Source organism: Schistocerca cancellata, chromosome 1, assembly GCF_023864275.1.
Source record: "Schistocerca cancellata isolate TAMUIC-IGC-003103 chromosome 1, iqSchCanc2.1, whole genome shotgun sequence".
Lineage (NCBI taxonomy): Eukaryota > Metazoa > Arthropoda > Insecta > Orthoptera > Acrididae > Schistocerca > Schistocerca cancellata.
In genome coordinates this window covers 1,153,331,100-1,153,355,271 of record NC_064626.1, presented here as the reverse complement: position 1 = coordinate 1,153,355,271, position 24,172 = coordinate 1,153,331,100, and the positions used below count along the sequence as shown (strand labels likewise).

The following is a 24,172-nucleotide window of genomic DNA, read 5'->3' as shown; positions in this document are numbered from 1 at the left end:
CTCATTAGCAAAACAATGGCAAGAGACTGCAATTTGTTGTTACTTACACTGCTGCTTTCTTTGATAATGATCAACAAGAACCAAATAATACACTGCGTATGATAGAAGATGTTCTGAACGAGAGTTTAGCGAAAATTTTTCTCTGTTTGAAAATCTTTGCAGACACCTCTTTAGTACATTACATTCTGCACAGAAATTAGAGTCATCTTAGATTTAAAAATTTAGTCAATTGCTGTGCTTCATTTCTGACTGTATCACTATTAGGCATAAGAATAATACAAATATAAACATGACATGATATGTATATTCTTCCACGTTTGCTGTTGTCTCACTCTAGTTTCGTAGTTTATTAGGCAGACAGGATTTAAATGAGAGAGCAGCAAACACATAACAATACATGGCAAAATGTTTATTTTCTTATTATTCTTATGGTGAAGAGAATACTGCATGTGATTCACAATTCATAGAAGTTCGTATTAGCAACCATCTCTTCTCACAGGTAGGAAAAAATTCAGAACATAGAGTTGGCCATATTGACAAACATCCCAAACAGTCTTGCCAGTCGGATTTTCGTAGTACATTGAAATGGTGCTACATTCGAAGATGAACAATACGGAATTTGTATTTACTTCATTGGATAATGTATGAAAATGCAGTGGTCGAAACTCGGGGCGGAGAAAAAAAGCTCGTCTTCCACCTTTTTTTTTTAATTTATTTACTGACGCAGAGGATTTAGTGCCAGTATTTATCTTTGTGCCTACAAAGTATGCCTGTGTAGCGCTACATATATTCGACAGCATAAGTTAGTTGTGGCGGCACCCACCAACATTTTTCAGAACTTCTGCTTGCTTTGCACTCGATTCTAAGCCGCAGGCGGTTTTTTGGATTACAAAAACTGGAAAAAAAGTGCGGCTTAGATTTGAGTAAATACGGTACATCAAAACAGAAAGTGCAGTTTCATTCAAGTACATTTACATAAGCATTGAAATAAAAAAAACTTTTCATTGTGTGATATTTTATGATGCTCTTCAGGGTGGATTGTTTCTATCACCATTTTATTCCAGTTCACAAATGAATCACTGTTGCCATCAAAATCATTGTCTCTCTCTGCATGAAGAACTGGCCACTTCATACCTACTAATTTGAACATAATAATTGTTAACACAGGATTCCTAGATGGCAGTAGTATGTAGCATTGATGCCTATTATACAGAGAGTCAAGAATGTAGCATGTGAGAGCTACAAAAAATCATGTCAAATGAGACTTGACATCAGAGTGAAAAACAAAGTTCTGAATTTCAAGCACAAGTTGCTTTTGCAGTGGAAAGGGTTAAATATGGAATTTTGAATGGCAGAAGGAAAAGAATGGGACATTCTGTTTCAGAAGTTATTCAAAGAATGGAAACTCCATGTAAGAAAAAACAGATTGCTACTTACCGTAAAGAAGACATATTAAGTTGCAGACAGGCACAATTAAAAGGCACTTACATAAAGCTTTCTGTTGCAGCCTTGATCAGCAGAAGAGAAACACACACCATTCATACACACAAGAAAGCACACTTCATGCACTGCCAACTTTGGGACCTCGGACCGATCTGAACTGCCAGAGTTGGCAGTCGTGCACGTAAGGTGTGCTTGCTTGTGTGTATGAATGGTGTGTTTCTCTGCTGCTGATGAAGGCTGCGGCAGAAAGCTTTATGGAAGTATCTTGATTGTGCCTGTCTGCAACTTAATGTGTCTTCTTTATGGTAAGTAGCAATCTATATTTTCCTATATTGTCAAAAGTTATTAAGAAATTTATTATTCCCCAGTCTGTAACGCAAGGTCTCCGTAATAACATCATCTCCTACCATGGCTAGCAAATGGGCTTATTAATTAAAGTATTCAAAGATGTTTGAGCAAAATCTTTTCTGCTAATATATTAGTGACAGTGTGATGACATTCAGTAACACTGCTCTTGCAAAGAGCATACCATCAAAACTAGATTCTCTCTTGGACATTTAGACACATTTAGTAGCTTTAGATGACTGTACTTAGTTCGTGTAGCTAAAATTCAGTTGATATGTACTTTTGCCAGGGTTCAATTTCAGCATAAGCTTCAGGTTTTTGACCTTTTAGTGGAACTGAACTGATTCCATCATAAACACTCTCACATTTATGGGCAGCTATAGGTGATGACACACCTGAATGCATCAACTGTATCCTCGTCAGGGATGTAGCAGTTTTTACACTTATGCACCAATGGTACATTCCGTTGTGGTTTTTGTGGTCAATAACAAGATTCAGTTTAGGGTGAACTGTGAAATTCACTACCACAATACTAGAAATACAAATAATTCCCATATACACAATGCGTCTCTAGCTTATTGGAGAACAAAAGTATTTAACAGGTTGATGGTTTACATCAGGCAGGAGAAACAAAGTAAAATAATGCCTAGAAGTCTGCAGGCTTTCCTGGCCATCATCACTGGAGGTAAAGTAACCTAAGTTGTCAGGCAGAATCATATTACTCTTCAGATTTCATATTTACAATCAAAGTTTCAGTGTGCTGCTGGTATCTTCCTTAGGATTTTCTGGTGTTCCTGGTTAGCAGAACATTGTCAAATACCAGCGTCACATTCACTTATAAAAGGGAGTTTTCCACACTTGTTCATAAGAAGTGGAGTTATTGAGTGAAATAGTTCTGGCTACTATTGGTGGACCATCATCATTTGATAGGAAGCGATAACAGGCAGAGAAAGAGAGGGGAAATTTTTGCCAAAATATTATTTTTGTGGCACAGAGGTGGCTTCCCGAGAGTGGTTTGTATTTCTCGTGCACTGTGGCTAAGTATTTACTTCCTTGATGGCAGTAATTTGGAAGCCTGTAGCTTTCATCTTTACAGAAATTACTTTTGTTCACAGACACCGCACCCAATTCTTAGATTTTCCTTCTGCTACTCAGAAAAACAAACCATATACTCAGTACCAATCAGTGATGGGAACTAACTAGGTTGCCTGACTATGTACAGTCACAGTCTATTAAAGCAGTGGACATTGCTACATGACAGGGGAAACTGCTTGTTAACAAAATTAAATTTATTAGCAATGAGACAGAAAAAACAGTGACACTGTGTAATGAAAATATGAGGAAAAGTGCACACAATACATATGCCATTCATAATGTGGGTAAATGAGTTATTTGGCAGCAGTTTCTTTGAAGTTATGAACAATGCAAGGAATACCAACCTTGTGAGAACTTCACAGCTTATGTCACACACAAGTTGACTTCAGACCTAGCAGAGAAACTCTGACAAGGGGATTGCTTCTAGTCAGGGATGGGGATCAGAGAACAGACTGGATGGTAATATGGTTTAGGGTGCCACATATCTGACCCTAAAACTGTTATGCCTGGTAGACATTCATTTCAAGAGATGAGATTAATTTATTTACCATCCATTAATACGATCTCAGTCTGTGTAGCAGTACCACAGTGTAGTGTGTAAGGTCATAAATCACTACAGTGGAGATTGTGGGTTCTATTCTAGTCCAAAGAAAATTTTGTTTTCCTGCTCTCTTTCTTTACTCTTGCTCTACTTTCGCATTTTACGACAGCCGATAATTTCCTTAATGACTTTGGTTACAAATTAGATGACAAAAAAATAAAATACAGTAAAACATGCTCAAACCAGCACATGTAAAATGTTGAAATCTGCCCAAACCGTACAAGTATTTCAGTCCTGACGCATTCAGTGCACTTTTATATGCTGATTTTTTGTACAAAGCGGAATGTGTCTAACATGAAAACGGAAAGTAAATCTTAGAACATAATAATTCATTGTATAATGCGAAAAAGAGCCTATACAGTACTACTGTAATACAGTTCACTAGTTATGCAAGACTCTACAAGGACGTTACTTTTAACACCTCTGTTAAATGGCACAAACCCAAGAAAAGAGCTCAAACACAGCGCGACGCTGCTGGTGTGGACCTAAAACTGTGCTGTTCTGTGCAACAACAAGTAAGTTATGCTCAGTGTCAGTACAGTACATAAAAGGAAACGGTTCATTCATCAGCACTCTGTCTGTCGGCTTTCTTGTTTTCCTCATTATTGACACATGCCCGCATATACAGCAACATTGTTGCGCATTTATCAACACTCTGCTGCAATGTGCGCAGTGAAAGAGGTGGGTATGGCTCCTTTAGACAATGGTTTTACCTGGCAAGGTGATTATTTTGTGCCAGCTTCAGTTGACTAATAACACTTTAAGAGATACAGTAACATGATGTCGAACAAACGGTATGTGTAGTTAACACTTAGTGAAAAGATCAATGTAATCGAGGCGAGGGAGGAAGACTGTGCAGGCAAAAAAAAAAAAAACTACCTTTACCTGAACCCATGTTGCAGAGTGAGGCTCTCCAAGTCACTAAAGAGCACAGGATGGCTGCACAGTCTCAAAGCTAGGCACAACATCGTATGGAATGAAGTGTGTGGGGAAGTTAAGGATGTGCAGGAAAGTGTTCCAACAGAATGGAAGACAACACTACCCACCGTAATTGTGAATTATGACCCGAAAGATGTGTTCAATGCTGATGAAACTGGACTGTTTTATCACATGCTGCCTTCAAATTTGCTAGCAATTCGAGGAGAAAAGTGCACCGGTGAAAAAATGTCCACGGGAAGACTCACTGTACTGCTGTGTGGGAACAGTTAGGTGAAATGGAGAAGCCACTGGTGATTGGAAAGGTGGCAAAACTGTGTTGTTTCAGAAACAGATGTCAGTAAGCTTCCAGTCACATGGAGAAGCAATGAAAAGGCATGGTTAGTGAGTGGTCTTATGGTAGAATGGCTGGACTCTTTCAATACCAAAATAAAAAAAGGAAATCGTCAAGTTCTCCTTTTCTCGACAATGCAACCTGCCACCCGAAAGTAACATTATCAAATGTGAAATTGGCTTGGTTCCTTCCAGGTTCAACCAGCCTCACACAACCTATGGACCAGGGGGTTGACATTCAAGTATCATCATAGGTTATTACTGCTGAAATCTCTTATTGTTAGTGTTGAAGAAGCTGAAACTGCATTTGCTCTTGTGTGGTCAGTTTCTGTCCTGGATGCAGTAAATTGGATTGGCTTGGCAGTAAAGGAAATAAAACCGGAAACTGTCACTAAGTGCTTCAAGAAAGAGGGGTTGGAGGTCAAGAACAAGTTGCTTCTGTGGCCATCAAAGTTCAAGAAAATGCAACTGCTGAATTAATGAAAATGCGAAACATTCCATGTAGTGCAGACTGTCAACTGTCAACTCACTCCACTTTCACTTCTGCAACAGATTTAATAGAAATCCACAATACAGAGGGAAGAAGGCATTGTGTGCATAAATGATGTTCCGAAATTTGCAGCACACACAGTTTCTCCCAACTTGTTGGAACTATTGTATTGGGGGGGGGGGGGGGGGAGTTAGAGGAAAAAAAATTTTGAACAGGAAATTAAATCAAGTTCCCCTCCTCGACAAGTGGCGAAAAAAGTGAAATGTAAAGCAAGTAAACATGGGAATAATATGTATGTACAAACAATAACAAACAAGTTTAGAGTTCATGTAAAAATATAGAAATGCAGTGTTATTTATCAATTAGTGTAATAATCCAGTGTTCTATTGTTCAATATACAGTAATTGAACACCTACTGTGCTGGAGTGAAGGTACGTAAATACAGTACATGATTAATTTAAAATATTTTACTGTACCAGTGAGTTTTGTGTAATCGGGAAACTTGTCCACTTTAGAAAATTATTTTAGTCCCAAGTGATTCATTTTGAGCAAGTTTTACTGTACAATTGATCTCATATTTCATACACAGCAGGTATGAACAAATTTATTTATTATGTAATGATTAATAATTTTGAGAGTGATAGTCCTTGTAGAAACATTGATACCAAACAGCTCTCACACAATGAATATTATATAAAGGACACCTTGCCACAGTGATGTTTAACATGCAAAACAATTTACAGGGAAAATTATGTCACTAACATTCTGCAAGGCTTTTCATATATTAATTGTGCAGCCACAAACCAGAGTCTATGTGGAATTTACCCTTACTTTCACAAAAGTGAACCCATAACAATGTCAGATGTTACGTTTTCCTTTTTATTTAAAACAGCTCAACATAGGCACAATTTCATCACATCACACTTATCTGGAGCAATTTTCTCTCATATTATCTCTGTAGTAACTGAATGGTATTGTGACGAAGCAAGCTGGGATCTCCTTACTTCCTCTCCTGTTTTGCCATCTGCCTCAAATTCATTTTTGCCTAATTACCATTAACATGCATGAGTATAATCCGCATTTCCATAAAAGAGGATTGCTTCCTCAGTCTTAAGGAATATAGCACCAGGTCTAATTTTGTGCTTAGTTTTGTGTTTGTAATTAATTTCCTAAGTTATTTTGACCATTCCTAGTTAATATCTTTTGCTACAGATCATTATAGGGTGAAATCAAATTGTTTCATGGCTTAGATTCTATTGTTGACTTATAAACAAATATAAATTCTGTACTAATTATAAATATTTGGAATAAGAACTACTACGATTCTTAAAGTATTTATTTGGATCTATTCGAAAAAATTAGCAAAGCCAGCCCTTCACTAATTCCAAAATAATTACCATGTTTATCAAAAGTATTGTTTGTATAATTATATCTGTTAATTTCATTATTTAAACAAATAATTCAACTTAACCTTTGTGGTAGAAGGAACTGTTAAAAATAAGGAATTTTTCGATGTATTCAGTTAATTGAATGAGTTATGTTTTATATGTAGTTTCTGTAACTTAAAAATCGAACAATGTATAGTGTCAGTGTCTTTTATTATGAGTATACATAAAGGACCGATTTTTGGTCCTGAAACAGTCAGTCAATGGCTGATTTTCAGACGTGAAACATGTATTAGTTAGATTAACAACAATGCATCAACTTCACAGTGGAATAAGTGTAACACAAATAGGTGGTGTGTTAGAACAATTAATGACAATGTCTGTTTAATTTATTTGAAAAATAATGTCACATGTACCATATTATTCTGCAAGAACTGAACTGTGTTGTTAGGTTTTTACTGTTCATAGATGTTCAACAGCAAACTATTGTAGCAGTAGCTGCCTGCAACCTATTAATAAGGCCTATCAACCAAGAATGAACTGGCCATATAATTGTGCAATATTGTGGGGTAGTGAACAAAGAGAAAAGAACTATGAAACGCTATTGTGCAACTGTCGGCTACATCATTTACAGTAGTCAGTGTTGAACTTCTACCCACCATTTTTCAGCCACTATAAAAAATTAAGCATGTTGACACCAAAGACTATCAATGAAGAAATAGTGTGCAAACATCACAGGATGTGAGTAAAAAAAGATGTGAAGTCAAGTCAAGAGTTGCAGATGACTTCACCATGAATAATATATCTAAAAAATGTATAGAATATTTCATAAAAGTGTGTTTTTTTCCAACTAGATGTATCACTTTCCCAATGGATAACTTCCCAAAATGTAAACTGGGGAACCAATTCCATTCACTCAGGTCTCAGCAGGCACCCTTCTCTAAGCATCCTCGGTAGACTACATAATATTCTGGGTGAGACAGCTATTCAGGGCATTAGACTATTGCTAATACAGCTACACATTCTGAAGTGTGATAACAGATTTTTTCAATGCATTCATGCAACACATCGTGTAGTAGTCCTGTCACTGGTATTTCCTTTTCCTTTTGGTTGGTGTGTGTACCTCAACTTGTTTATGTCAATAGGCCTAATTACCACCCCACCACCACACAATTTTCTTAATGGTACTATTTCCCTATTCACAACTACCATCCCCTTCCCCCCTCTTTTTCATCTGGTGGGCTTCTGACTCTTACCCTACAGTCCTTCCAGAACTCTAGTTCATATGTTCTCTTTCTTAGATAAACTAGGATTGACTACATTAAAACATGAAAATATCAAAGCAATAATTACCTCTTCCTTAGCAATTCTCATGTTATCATTAACATTGGAAAAGACCGTTGGCTTAATGAAGTAGCCTTTCCCACCAACAGCATCTCCTCCACATTCAAGTCGAGCTCCTTGTTCCTTTCCTGATTTTATTAAACCAAGTACCTTCTCAAACATATCCTGGTCAATCTGTGAATGATTAAGCATACCAATAAACAAGTATCATGCTCTCACACAGCAGAAGTTTTAAGTAAATAGTTAATGTCACTATTGTTTTCTACTGCAAGTTTGCTGTTTTAGCACGATATATTTAAAGTATTACTTTACCTGCTACATTTCAACAAACACACGTAGTTGTTATAATTATTAATATATCATGAAAGGTCTCTGATTACTTTTTATTTAGGTAGTAAGTCAAATAAAATGAAGCTTAAGGGAAGCAGAGTAAGATAGTGCTTATACTAAAATCAATAATCAACCATGAATTTCTCTGCCAGTTAATAGTTGTATTCCATATTTTACTGACCACAGAGTCTGATAGAGGCAATATTCAATTACTTAATGCTGACCAACCAACCACCTTCACTAATGAAAATGGCAGAAATAAGCATTATTTGAAAATTTAAGATTAGTATGGATTTACATACTCTCGGGAACAGTCTTTAAAGAGTTAAAATTCCATTCAGACAACTAAGAAAATAGATTTAATGCAGAGAAATTTTCATGTGGAACTATATGACTTTGTCAAATAACTTGCACAAGTATTGTGAAGAACAAAATATGAATTATAAAGAAAATTGATATTATAACATCATCATCATTATCATAATCATTATCATTATCATTGTCATCATTATTATTATGATGAATCAGTTTTCGCTGTCACATTTATCAGAAAATTTGCCATTTCTTTGTTATAATTCCCTAATAACTTTATGTTGGTGTATTAATTTGTTTTATTGTTAATCAATAAATTTTTCTCTTGTAATTCACTCAGAGTGTACTTTGACTTCTCAATATGTTCAAAAATTTTCTTTTCCATAACTCTTGCTACCTGTTTTAATTCTGTGCAACATATTATGCACTATAAAGTGCAAGCAGCTGACAAATATGCAGAGGATGGCTTTCTTTATCACAACTGACAGCAACTGCTGAGAAGTATGCAAGGATTATATTCTTATTTTCTGAAGTTCTGTAATGTACTCACATAATTTTAAAGTCAGTCATACATATATAAGAACAAACTTTCCATACTTAAGTTGCAGATTATTCTGTTGCAATCGCAAGTGTTGCTTTTGAGCCTTATTACACATTCAATAATTTCCTGTGTTATTAATATTTTTTTCTAGGTAAAACTACATCCAATTCCTCTTCATTTGGGGTAGTCATTATTCCACAGAGTAAAATCAAATAACAGAAAATTCAAAATAAAATGACAATATTATGAAAAGGATAGACTGCTACCCACTATAAAGACAGTGATATGGAGCTGTCAGTGTAAGCCAATGTAGGCCTCTATGTGATACTGCCATGTAAAGCAGTGGGTGCAAGTCTCCTCCATGAAAAACACAACCATATCATAACACCACCGCCTCCGAATTTTACTGTTGGCACTACACAAGCTGGCAGATGATGTTCACCAGGCATTTGCCAAACCCACACCCTGCCATCAGATCGCCACATTGTGTACCATGATTCGTTACTCCACACAATGTTTTTCCACTGTTCAATCGTCCAATGTTTACGCTCCTTACATCAAGCGAAGCATTGTTTGGCATTTACCGGCATGATGTGTGGCTAATGAGCAGCCGCTCGACCATGAAGTCCAAGTTTTCTCACCTCCCGCCAAACTGTCATAGTACTTGCAGTGAATCCTGATGCAATTTGGAATTCCTGTGTGAGGGTCTGGACAGATGTCTGCCTATTACACATTATGACCCTCTTCAACTGTCGGCGATCTCTGTCCGTCAACAGACGAGGTCGGCCTGCACACTTTTGTGCGGTACGTGTCCCTTCATGCTTCCACTTCACTATCTCAGTGGACCTACAGATGTTTAGGAGTGTGGAAATCTCACGTACAGATGCATGACACAAGTCACCTGACCACGTTTGAAGTAAGTGAGTTCTGCAGAGTGCCACATTCTGCTCTCTCACAATGTCTAATGACTACTGAAGTTGCTGATATGGAGTACCTAGCAGTAGGTGGCAGCACAATGCACCTAATATGAAAAACGTATGTTTTAGGGGGTGTCCGGATACTTTTGATAACACAGCGTATGTTTAGCAGTCTTTTCGTTGTTCCTGTCTGACTCAGCATCCTACCTATATGGTGAGTAGCAATCTACCCTTTTCATTATATTCCACAGAGTGAATCTAGATAAGAATTCTTAGTATGAAAAGATTCTAGTTTCTGGAACCCAATCTCATTTTTTTAGAAAAAGGTGTCATTGCAGCCATGAGCAGTTGCATTTGGTTTTGGATGGTGGTGGTGAGTGTGTGCTAGAGAAAGAGCAGTTGCTTGAAAACTAGTAACATATCAGTGCTTTTATGTCTACCACAATGAAAACAACCAATTATTGATAAAATTATTTAATTGTATGAATATAATAGAGGGAAACATTCCACATGGGAAAAATATATCTAGAAACAAAGATGATGTAACTTACCAAACGAAAGTGTTGGTATGTTGATAGACACACAAACAAACACAAACACACACACAAAATTCAAGCTTTTGCAACCCACGGTTGCTTCATCAGGAAAGAGGGAAGGAGAGGGAAAGACGAAAGGATGTGGGTTTTAAGGGAGAGGGTAAGGAGTCATTCAAATCCCAGGAGCAGAAAGACTTACCTTAGGGGGAAAAAAGGACGCACGCATGCGCGCGCGCACACACACACACACACACACACACACACATATATGTATCTCCATCCGCACATATACAGACACAAGCAGACAGATGTCTGCTTGTGTCTATATATATATATATATAATAGAAGGAAACAATCCATGAAGGAAAAATATACCTAAAAACAAAGATGATGTGACTTACCAAATGAAAGTGCTGGCAGGTCGACAGACACACAAACGAACACAAACATACACACAAAATTCAAGCTTTCGCAACAAACTGTTGCCTCATCAGGAAAGAGGGAAGGAGAGGGAAAGACGAAAGGATGTGGGTTTTAAGGGAGAGGGTAAGGAGTCATTCCAGTCCCGGGAGCGGAAAGACTTACCTTATGGGGAAAAAAGGACGGGTATACACTCGCACACACACACACACATATCCATCCACACATATACAGACACAAGCAGACATATATATATATATGTGTGTGTGTGTGTGTGTGTGTGTGTGTGTGTGTGTGTGTGTGTGTGTGTGTGTGTGTGTGCGCGCGTGCGCGAGTGAGCGAGCGAGTGTATACCTGTCCATTTTTCCCCCTAAGGTAAGTCTTTCCGCTCCCGGGATTTGAATGACTCCTTACCCTCTCCCTTAAAACCCACATCCTTCCGTCTTTCCCTCTCCTTCCCTCTTTCCTGATGAAGCAACCGTGGGTTGCAAAAGCTTGACTTTGTGTGTGTGTTTGTGTTTGTGTATCTATCAAAATACCAACACTTTCATTTGGTAAGTTACATCATCATTGTTTTTAGATATAAATTATTTAATTGGAAAGATAAAAAAATCTGTTGTAATTGGTAAGCTTTCAGAGCCAGTGGCTCCTTATTCAGGCAGAAGGGTTGAAGGGAAAGGAAGAAGGGTGAAGGAAAAGGACTGGAGAGGTCTCTGACAAGGAGTAGACTTCTGGAAAGTCACCCAGAACCGCGGGTGAGGGGCGACTTACTGTATGGGATGAGAAGGAAAGACTGATTGTTGGGGACTGCATCGGACAAGATTTGAAAACCTGAGAGCTTAAAGGTAGAAGACAGGGTAATATGCAGACAGAGATTACTGCTTAAACATCATGCATTAGTCAATAAGAAGCTAAGTGCCTTGTATGTAACAGAGGTGGAAAGGGGGTGGTGAAAAATAGATGGGAAAGATAATGAAAGATGTAGGAAACAAACAATTAGAGCAAAGAGTAGTTACAGTGAAGAAACATCGCAAGTCATACATCAGCTGTTATGTAAACACTGTTCGGCCTTTTACATCGGCATGACTGCCACTAAATTATCAATTAGGATGAATGGGCTTAGGCAGAGCGTGATTACAGGCAACTCTCAATATCTGGTTGCAGAGCATGCTCTACAACATGACATTCATGACCTTGGCCCCTATTTCATCCTCACACCATATGGGTTCTTCCCCCAGACATTAGTTTCTCAGAACTCCGCAGGTGGGAACTAGCACAACAACAACATGTCCTTGGTTCTCGCCAACCACATGGCCTTAATTTACGTTAATTTCCCCCATCTCGGCATTTCAACACTGTCACTAGTGTTTGTGTCTCTCCGTTTTAATTATCTACATCTCTCATTGTCTTTTCTGTCTATTTTTCACCCCCTCCCACCTCTGTTACATACAATGCTCTTAGCTTTTAACACTTATTAACTCATGCATGATGTTTAAGCAGTAATCTCTGTCTGCATATTACTCTGTCTTCCACCTTTAAGCTCTCAGGTTTTCAAATCTCATCCAATGCAGCCCCACAACAATCAGTCTTTCCTTCTTATCCCATACGGTAGGTCTTACCTCACCTGTGGTTCTGGGTCACTTCCCCATAGCTTACCCCTTTTCCTAGACCTCTCCAGTCCTTTTTCTTCACCCTTCTTCCTTCCCCTTCAACCCTTTTGCCTTTTTTCCTGAAGAAAGAGCCACTGGCCCACAAAAACTTGCCAGTTACAACGATTTTATACGGTATGTATGTTCTGCCACTGCTTGGCGAGTACTTTTTTTATCTATCCAACTAAATAATTTTGTCAGTAATTGATTGTTTTTGTTGTTATATTTACAAACTGTTTTCATAACCCAATAACCCACACATACTTCTATTCCCTCCCCCTCCCCCCGCCCCCATGGAGCCCACAGCTCTTTTGTGGATGTGGTGAGCATGGGGTACCCTGTGGCACAACATGCAGCTGGGCATAACTTGCTTGATTTCAATGGCTGCTTCATTAGCTGAGCCATGGTAGTTATCCTTACAATGCATTCTCTGCTCCTGTAACTATCCTGACCTCAACTTACAATAACATACTGTCCCCACATCCTCCACCCAACAGTTTCCACCCCCTCTGTCCTGTCATCTCCTTCCCAGTCTCATCTCCCATCCTCTTTGTTTGCTGTCCTCTGCCAACACACCCACCCATCTTTCCCCACTCCTCTCCTTCTTCCCCCACCCCCCACCCCTCCCTGCCCCACAATCTCCTGATGCTGCACCTTTTGGCATTTTAGTCCCTGTACACACTGCCAGACAGCATCATCTCTCTCCCCCACCCGTGCACTACTATCCCTTCCTCTTTCCCATTCCCTCCAGATTGCTGCTTGCATCACACATGATAGAATTCATGCCTGAGGTGCTGGAGTTGGCAGCCACGTGCACATGAAGTGTGCTTGCTTGTGTGTATGAATGGTGTGCGTTTCTCCTTTGCTAATGAAGGTTGTGGCTGAAATCTTCATGTAAGTGTCTTAATTGTGCCTGTCTGAAACTTAATGCGTCTTCTTTATGGTAAGTAGCAGTCTGTCTTTTCCTTCAGTGTTGATATTCACATTTGAAGGTATTACTGAGCCCACTGCATCATGATATTCATATACACATAAGTGTGAAATGGATGTTTATAGTTCTACATTTACATTTCTAGAAAATGCTAAGAAACAAAACAAGAATCAACAACAGTTTGCATCCAGTAAGCCTACATCATCTAGTGCTTCATTTAGGAGTTGCTAACACAACACGAAAGTACTGTTTCCACTTTCTTAATAGGTCTCACAGCTTACCTGAGGCCCCTGCTCTGTGCCATCACTGAAAGGATCCCCCACTTTTCGTGCTACAGCTTTAGCTGTTGCTTTTTTAACAAATTCACTATACACGTCCTCTTGCACAAAAGTTCTTGATCCCGCACAGCAGTTCTGACCGTGGTTGGCAAATATGGCAGTGTGAGCAATCTCAACAGCTTCATCAACTGCAATGAAGTAGGTATTAAAAATGTGATGTACAATTTGCTTATGACTATTACACAGTTTATTTTGCCACACAGTTCAAAAATATAGATTCCAAGTGGAAGGTAACTATGTTAGACATCCTACATAGTTAATTACAAAAATAATTCTGTGAACTAAATATCTACTTAAAATATTTAATCTTCAGAGGGGCTTTGAGGAATCGAGTTAGAATGTTTTCTTCAGGATAATGATGATGATGATGATGATGATGATGATGACGACAATGATGATGATGATGACGATGACGAAAGCATATACTAACCAAATGCTCCAACCTCTCTACTTTATTTTCTTCCCACTCATTAAATGGTTGGAATGCAGATAAATACAAAGTAGTTATTTATTGTAATTGTGAGAAGTCATAAATGTAGTGCCTTGCCTACACCAACTTCATAATTCTCACTTAAGTCAAATATGAAAATGGAAAATCTTACTGTGTAATCTAATTTAAATGGATAGATAAAAAGTCTACTCATCACACGGTGACAGAACACACACACACACACACACACACACACACACACACACACACACACACACAAAAGAAGATTGTAATTAGGCTAGCTTTCAGAGCCAGTGGCTTCTTCTTCAGACAGAAGGGTTCAATGGGAAGGAAGAGGGGTGAAGGAAAAGGGCTGGAGAGATCTAAAAAAGCGGTAGATTTTGGGAAAGTCACCCAGAACCATGCGTCAGTGGAGACTTATCAGACAGGATAAGAAAGAAACACTGTTCTCATCTCGCCATGTAAGTCTCCCCTAATCCATGGTCCTGGGCAACTCTCAAAATCTACCCCTTTTCCAACATGTCTCCAGTCCTTTTCCTTTACCCCTCTTCCTTCCCCTTCAACCCTTCTGCCTCAATAACAAGCCACTGGCTCCAAAAGCGCGCGCGTGTGTGTGTGTGTGTGTGTGTGTGTGTGTGTGTGTGTGTGTGTCCTGCTGCTGCTTGGTGAGCAGATTTTTTATCCATCCAATTAAATTATTTTGTCAAAAATTGATTGTTTTCATTCTTACTGAGTAATTTGGCACATAACATACCAGCCATCTCAGTCCTTCAAAAACAGACTTTAGACTTAAATGAAGTCACCAATCAAATGAAGATTCACCAAGAACATTTTAAAAAGTAGATATAAGCTCTCAATCTGAACCAAAGCTTTGTGAGTTGCTATTCCATTAATTTTAACTTTCCATCTGTGTATTCCTTTAATTTACTGTTTTGCAGTCACCCTCTCAACATAGCTCTCCCTCCCCCACTGGGCCAATAGACACTTAAGAACTGTAGGCTCATATTTCCTAAAATGATGTATTTTTTAATGATTACCATTTCCTTAGTTATACTGCATGTTATAGTTCTCGTAAAATATAAGTTATTTGCCGATCAGAAGCTATATTTTTATTATTTACATGTGACTTGTTTCTTGAATCACAAGTGTAAAGCTCTACTAACCATCAGCATCAGAAAGCACTACTAGTGGGCTCTTTCCACCAAGTTCCAGAGATACTCTTTTCAAGTTGGACTTCGCTGATGCTTCCATGATCAGATGACCAACCTAAAAGTCAAAAAATTAAAACTGTTATATTTAGATCTAACTATTTGTACTAAAACAGTATTTCAGAAATGACTCACTTACAGCCCAATAATAGCATGAAACAACACACTTCTACAAGCAACTAAAAATATCTGGACTGTTTATGAAATAAATTATCTGTATAATGACAGAGTTAATTTTAATGGTTAATCCTACATAATTATAAGTAGCCATAATTCTTTCATGCTGAAACTGTTTAAACAATACAAAAATTAACTGCACAGAAAAGAATACACACACTAGCTTTCAGAGCATGTATGTTCTGTGACTAGTAACAAGCACAAATTATTTGCAGAGATGAGACTTCATATTTTCTGGACATACAAGGACATGCTAAACTATCAGGAAAAGACAAGAGAACAATTAAAAATGAAATGTCAACACCATAATATATTTGGAATGCTGTCTCATGGGAAGGGAGACAGAGAGCATTCAACACATAAAAAAACAACTGGAAAGAGATACTGGTTTGGGATATTTGGGTGGGATAGAAGAGAGTGAAAAGGTACAATACACAATCAAATAAAACAACTGTGGAGAGTAGCAAAACTAATAATGGTATGATGGCAAGAAAGTGGAATGGTTTAAGTGAAGCCTGGAGGAAAGAAAAGAAGAAGCATTAGGGTTTAACAATGATGCAGAAAAAGATAGATTGCTGCTTACCATAAAGAAGACACTGAGTTGCAGACAGGCACAATTAAAAAGACATGCACATAAAGCTTTCCACCGAAGCCTTCGTCAGCAAAAGAGAAACAGAGAAAGACACACCATTCATACATATAAGCAAGCCCACATTGTGCATACATGACTGTTAACTCCAACATCTCAGTCTGAATTTAACTATCATGTGGGATGGCAGCAGCAATCTGGAAGGGGTGGGGAAGGTGAAGGGACGGTAGTATATGGGTGGGTGGACAGAGGAACGCTGTTCGGTGGAGTGTGCAGGGACTAGAATGGCAGCAGGTGCTGCATCAGGAGGTTATGAGCAGGGAGGTGAGGAAAAAAGGAGAGGAGCAGGGAAAGATGGGCAGGTGCATTGCAGGCTGGAAGACGACTGTGGGGAGGAGATGATAGAAAAGAGGGGGTGGAAACTGTTGGGTGGAGGGTGTGGGGATAGTATGTTACCATAGGTTGATGCCAGGATAATTATGGGAGCACAGATGTGTTGTAAGGATGACCCCAATTTGCACAGTTCAAAATAGCTGGTGATGGAGAGGGGGAGTCGGATAGCTCGGGAAGTGAAGCAGCCATGGAAATCAAGCATGTTATGCTCAGCTGCTAGTTGTGCCACAGGTCCGGTACTGGCCATTCATCCTTGTGGACAGCAGGTTGGTTATCATACCAATACAAAAAGTTGTGCAATAATTACAGCAAAGCCGGTAAATGACATGGCAGCTTTCACAGGTGGTTCCACTCTTGATGGGGTGGGATCTGAGATAGGACTGGAATAGGATGTGCTGGATGGTTGGAATGGGCAGCTTTGCACCTCTGTCTTCCACAGGATCACAGGTAGATGGTGATGTGAACCGAGAGAGCAGTTGGAGGGATGGTGGCAAAGAAATGCTTCCATTGCAGGGATCAGGAGAGAGAGAGTAGGTTTTTGACAAGTCCAGCATGGTTAAATTTGGGTGTAGGGCTGAAGGTGAGGCCTTTGGGACTGAAACTTCTGTGGAGATGAGAGTATTGGTGGAAAGGTTAACACCAGTGTTATGCGAATGTTCTGGCTCTAGATTTGGTGAAGAGTTGGTAGGGAGCTTTGGGGATGTGGGAAGTTGAAAAGGGTACCTAGGAAGAATTTAGATGCTATGAGGGGTGGACATGGAGGAACATTGTGGGTAGGATAGGGGCAGGATAGTGGTGCCCTGAGGTGGCAGTAGGATGTTAGCAGGCTGGATAACTTATGGAGGTGGTGTCTAGACTGCTCCTCCATGTTTTGGGTTAAGACCTTTCAATAAAATGTCATTAGATATCATGCATTAACAACACTAACTGGACAATGAAAGGGCAAAACTGGTTTGTCAGATTGTGAGCAGTGAGGGGCTTTGAACTATTTCAGCTGCTTTTGATAATTGTTCCAGTTAGCCTGAAGTTAACAATTTGCTTAATGAGCAACTGAACTTAACTGTGTGGTTTAGTTAATGGTTTATAGTTAATATGTTATGGGACTCTATATCACACAAATTTGCAATGAATAGTTGACTGAGGAAATGCACCTGCATTTTAATCACAGCTACATATGTAATTGTTATTGTTACTCTTTCCTTTCTCAGACGTTATGTATGGTTAAAAATGGAAAGTGACGCGGACCTTGATCAAGCGTGACTTCCTTTTAACTGTACGGTATATGTTACATTGCATTTAGGAACTTTCGGGTAATTGAACATTGAATAATTACAGATTTCTGTAGTTGTATATTTAAGTTTGGATGTAGCTGTATTGCGTTGATGTACTGGTGGATATTGTGTGGCATGACTCCTGTAGTTGATAGTATAATAGGTATAATGTCAACTTTATCCTGATGCCACATGTCCTTTACTTCCTCAGCCAGTTGGATGTATTTTTCAATTTTTTTTCTCCTGTTTTCTTCTGTATATTTGTTGTATTGGGTATGATTATTTCAATTAGTTGTGTTAATTTCTTCTTTTTATTGGTGAGTATGATGTCAGGTTTGTTATGTGGTGTTTTTTATCTGTTATAATGGTTCTGTTCCAGTATAATTTGTATTCATCATTCTCCAGTACAGTTTGTGGAGCGTACTTGTATGTGGGAACATGTTGTTTTATTAGTTTATGTTGTACGGCAAGTTGTTGGTGTATTATTTTTGCTACATTGTCATGTCTTCTGGGGTATTCTGTATTTGCTAGTATTGTACATCCGCTTGTGATGTGATCTACTGTTTCTATTTGTTGTTTGCAAAGTCTGCATTTATCTGTTGTGGTATTGGGATCTTTAATAATATGCTTGCTGTAATATCTGGTGTTTATTGTTTGATCCTGTATTGTAATCATGAATCCCTCCATCTCACTGTATACAGGGTGTTACAAAAAGGTATGGCCACACTTTCAGGAAACATTCCTCACACACAAATAAAGAAAAGATGTTATGTGGACATGTGTCCAGAAATGCTTAATTTCCATGTTAGAGCTCATTTTAGTTTCGTCATTCCAACGTGATCAAATTGTAAATTTTCACAATCAACATGTGTGGGCTGACGAGAATCCGCATGCAGTTGTGCAATCACGTCATCAACACAGATTTTCTGTGAACGTTTGGGCAGGTATTGTTGGTGATGTCTTGATTGGGCCCCATGTTCTTCCACCTACGCTCAGTGGAACACATTATCATGATTTCATACGAGATACTCTACCTGTGCTGCTAGAACATGTGCCTTTACAAGTATGACACAACATGTGGTTCATGCATGATGGAGCTCCTGCACATTTCAGTCGAAGTGTTCGTACGCTTCTCAACAACAGATTCGGTGACCGATGGATTGGTAGAGGCGGACCAATTCCACGGCCTCCACGCTCTCCTGACCTCAACCCTCTTGACTTTCATTTATGTGGGCATTTGAAAGCTCTTGTCTACGCAACCCCGGTACCAAATGTAGAGACTCTTTGTGCTCATATTGTGGACGGCTGTGAAATTAATACTCCATTCTCCAGGGCTGTATCAGCGCATCAGGGATTCCATGCGACGGAGGGTGGATGCATGTATCCTCGCTAACGGAGGACATTTTGAACATTTCCTGTAACAAAGTGTTTGAAGTCACGCTGGTACGTTCTGTTGCTGTGTGTTTCCATTCCATGATTAATGTGATTTGAAGAGAAGTAATAAAACGAGCTCTAACAAGGAAAGTAAGCATTTCCGGACACATGTCCACATAACATTTTCTTGCTTTGTGTGTGAGGAATGTTTCCTGAAAGTTTGGCCGTACCTTTTTGTAACACCCTGTATATTGCCTTTTCTTAGCCATGTGTGGGATGTGTCTTGATCGATGTGTGGCTGTGTTAGGTGATACGGGTGATTGCCATGTAGTGTTTTCTTTTTCCAATTTACTTTCTTCGTATCTGTTGATGTTATGTGATCTAAAGGGTTGTAGAAGCGGTTATGAAACTGCAGTGGTGTAGCCTATGTATTTATATGAGTGATTGCTGTGTGTATTTTGCTAGTTTCTGCTCGTTCTATAAAGAATTTTCTTAAATTGTCTACCTGTCCATAATGTAGGTTTTTTATGTCAATAAATCCCCTTCCTCCTTCCTTTCTGCTTAATGTGAATCTTTCTGTTGCTGAATGTATGTGATGTATTCTATATTTGTGGCATTGTGATCGTATAAGTGTATTGAGTGCTTCTAGTTCCGTGTTACTCCATTTCACTACTCCAAATGAGTAGGTCAATATTGTTATAGCATTTGCTGTCAATTCTGTTTTCAGTTTTGTTGGTCTTTGTCTATATTTTTCTTTTATTTCTTCTTTAATATTTGTATCATCTATTCCTATTCTTTGTCTGTATCCTAGATATTTATAGGCATCTGTTTTTTCCATCGCTTCTATGCAGTCACTGTGATTATCAAATATTTAATCTTCTTGTTTAGTGTGTTTTCCCTTGACTATGCTATTTTTCTTACATTTGTCTGTTCCAAAAGCCATATTTATATCATTGCTGAATACTTCTGTTATCTTTAGTAATTGGTTGAGTTGTTGATTTGTTGCTGCCAGTAGTTTTAGATCATCCATGTATAGCAAATGTGTGATTTTGTGTTGGTACATTCCAGTAATATTGTATCCATAATTTGTATTATTTAGTATGTTGGATAGTGGGTTCAGAGCAAGGCAGAACCAGAAAGGACTTAATGAGTCTCCTTGGTATATTCCACACTTAATCTGTATTGGCTGTGATGTGATATTATTTGAATCTGTTTGGATATTAAGTGTGGTTTTCCTATTTTTCATTACTATGTTTAGGAACTGTATCACTTTAGGATTTACTTTGTATATTTCCAATACTTGTAGTAACCATGAGTGGGGTACATTATCAAAAGCTTTTTGGTAATCAATGTATGCGTAGTATAGTGACCTTTGTTTAGTTTTAGCTTGATATGTCACCTCTGCATCTATTATCAGTTGCTCTTTACATCCTCGTGCTCCTTCGCAACAGTCTTTTTGTTCTTCATTTATAATTTTGTTCTGTGTTGTATGTGTCATTAATTTCTGTGTAATGACTGAAGTTAATATTTTGTATATTGTTGGTAGGCATGTTATGGGGCAATATTTAGCTGGGTTTGCTGTGTCTGCTTGATCTTTAGGTTTCAGATAAGTTATTCCATGTGTAAGTGTATCAGGGAATGTGTATGGGTCTGCAATGTAACTGTTAAATAATTTACAAATGTCTGCTTGTGACTGTGTATGTGCAGATGGATATGTGTGTATGTGTGTATGTGTGTATGTGTGTGTGTGTGCGCGCGCGCGCGCGCGCGCGCGCACGCGCACGAGCGCGAGCGCGCGAGCGCGAGTGTATACCTGTCCCTTTTTCCCCCTAAGGTAAATCTTTCCACTCCCAGGATTGGAATGACTCCTTACCCTGTCCCTTAAAACCCACATCCTTTCGTCTTTCCCTCTCCTTCCCTCTTTCCTGATGAAGCAACCGTTGGTTGTGAAAGCTTGAATTTTGTGTGTATGTTTGTGTTTGTTTGTGTGTCTATCAACCTGCCAGCGCTTTCGTTTGGTAAGTCACATCATCTTTGTTGTTAAATAATTTAGTTAGATGTGAATGTGTTGAAGTGAACTTCTTTAGCCAGAAATTTGCTATTTTATCTTTTCCATGAATGAGTAGAATTAATTGCTTGGGTGACTTCATGTTGCAAAATTATCACTTCAGGCATTTGTGTTATCTTGTACGTGTCTCTTTCTGCTTGTATCCACCGTGCATGCCTGTTATACTGTACTGGGTTTGACGATATGTTGCTCCAGAAGTGTTTCATGTCTGTTATATTTGGTGGATTGTCTATTTTAATGTGTGTGTTATCTATTGTCTGGTAAATATTTTTGTTGAATGTTTGGTTCTGTTTCCTTCTATTTTCACTTTTTTTGTTTCTTCCAAGTCGTTTGGCCAATGCTTGTAATTTCTGCTTCTTTTCATCTAATTGCTCTATCGCTTCTTGTTGTGAGATTTTAGCTAACCTTTTTCGTTTTTTGTCTGACATTTCATTTCTTATAAATTGTGTTAGCTGTCCGATGTCTTTTCTCAGTTTTTCTATTCTGATCTGTAGCCTGTGTTGCCATGCTGGTTTTGTGGGTTTCTTCTGTGTGTTGGTTGGTTCTGATCTCTGTCTAGTGTGTATATTTAGTGTAGTGAGTGCACCTATATATACCAGTAGTTGTAACTCTTCCATAGTTGTATTTTCATTTATTTTGTTGTGTATGATTGTGTTGATAGTTGTTATTGTTGTTTCGACTTTTGGGTTATTTGGTGGTCTATGCAAGAATGGACTAATGTCTGTATTTGTGTGTTTGTATTCTATATATGTCAGCTGAAATTTTTCTTCTATATCTGACATGTGTGTCACTTCGTGTTCTATTTGTGCTTGTTCAGGTGGCTGTCTTGAGATTTCGTTTTCCTCTGATTGTTTAATTGATGTGTGTTGTTCTTTGTTTGTTTGCTCTGGGATGTTTGAGTCCATTACTGTATTTTCTTCTTCTTCTTCTTCTGATTGCACATTATTTTGTTCCAGTGTTTGTTGTACTTGTTGTTTGATATTTTCTAATTCTGACTGGGGTATCCTATTATTTTTTATTATTACACGGATCTGATCAGCTAGTCATTGTTCTGTTAAAAATTTTAATTCTGGGTATCTGGTAATAAATGTTGTGTATACTTGTGATCTGTATCCAGTTGTGTTGGTTCCTAAGTTTGTTGCTTGGTAATAACAGAACATGACGTGTCGGTTAACTTCATCTGACCATCTCATCCTCTGTCTTTGTTTTCCTTCTGAAGTGGTTGCAGGAAGCATATCCTGCAAAACACCTCTACATCTACATCTACATCTACATCTACATCTACATTTATACTCCGCAAGCCACCCAACAGTGTGTGGCGGAGGGCACTTTACGTGCCACTGTCATTATCTCCCTTTCCTGTTCCAGTCGCGTATGGTTCGCGGGAAGAACAACTGTCTGAAAGCCTCTGTGCGCGCTCTAATCTCTCTAATTTTACATTCGTGATCTCCTCGGGAGGTATAAGTAGGGGGAAGCAATATATTCGATACCTCATCCAGAAACGCACCCTCTCGAAACCTGGCGAGCAAACTACACCGCGATGCAGAGCGCCTCTCTTGCAGAGTCTGCCACTTGAGTTTGTTAAACATCTCCGTAACGCTATCACGGTTACCAAATAACCCTGTGACGAAACGCGCCGCTCTTCTTTGGATCTTCTCTATCTCCTCCGTCAACCCGATCTGGTACGGATCCCACACTGATGAGCAATACTCAAGTATAGGTCAAACGAGTGTTTTGTAAGCCACCTCCTTTGTTGATGGACTACATTTTCTAAGGACTCTCCCAATGAATCTCAACCTGGTACCCGCCTTACCAACAATTAATTTTATATGATCATTCCACTTCAAATCGTTCCGCACGCATACTCCCAGATATTTTACAGAAGTAACTGCTACCAGTGTTTGTTCCGCTATCATATAATCATACAATAAAGGATCCTTCTTTCTATGTATTCTCAATACATTACATTTGTCTCTGTTAAGGGTCAGTTGCCACTCCCTGCACCAAGTGCCTATCCGCTGCAGATCTTCCTGCATTTCGCTACAATTTTCTAATGCTGCAACTTCTCTGTATACTACAGCATCATCCGCGAAAAGCCGCATGGAACTTCCGACACTATCTACTAGGTCATTTATATATATTGTGAAAAGCAATGGTCCCATAACACTCCCCTGTGGCACGCCAGAGGTTACTTTAACGTCTGTAGATGTCTCTCCATTGAGAACAACATTCTGTGTTCTGTTTGCTAAAAACTCTTCAATCCAGCCACACAGCTGGTCTGATATTCCGTAGGCTCTTACTTTGTTTATCAGGCGACAGTGCGGAACTGTATCGAACGCCTTCCAGAAGTCAAGGAAAATGGCATCTACCTGGGAGCCTGTATCTAATATTTTCTGGGTTTCATGAACAAATAAAGCGAGTTGGGTTTCACACGATCGCTGTTTCCGGAATCCATGTTGATTCCTACATAGTAGATTCTGAGTTTCCAAAAACGACATGATACTCGAGCAAAAGACATGTTCTAAAATTCTACAACAGATCGACGTCAGAGAGATAGGTCTATTTGGATTTAAATCATTTTCCGTGTGGCTAGCAGTGTCGTTACCGTTGTGGACGGGCATAGGGCTCAAGTGTCATCCCCGACCATGACAGCGCTTGTCCAAGGCTTCATTAGTTCTGTCCTGAACCAACTACT

General features: G+C 38.9%; 1 protein-coding gene across 1 annotated transcript in view; it reads right to left on the bottom strand.

Annotated features, from left to right (window-relative positions):
* Window positions 1–24,172, bottom strand: part of LOC126093202 (aldehyde dehydrogenase, mitochondrial-like) — a 153,512-nt gene that overhangs the window by 4,909 nt on the left and 124,431 nt on the right. Inside the window, exons 7-9 of the mRNA XM_049908705.1 lie at window positions 15,561–15,663; window positions 13,890–14,074; window positions 7,982–8,146 (exon numbers count right to left, since the gene is read on the bottom strand). Of these exons, the coding sequence (XP_049764662.1) occupies window positions 7,982–8,146; window positions 13,890–14,074; window positions 15,561–15,663 (453 nt within the window). The remainder of the gene's footprint in view (window positions 1–7,981; window positions 8,147–13,889; window positions 14,075–15,560; window positions 15,664–24,172) is intronic.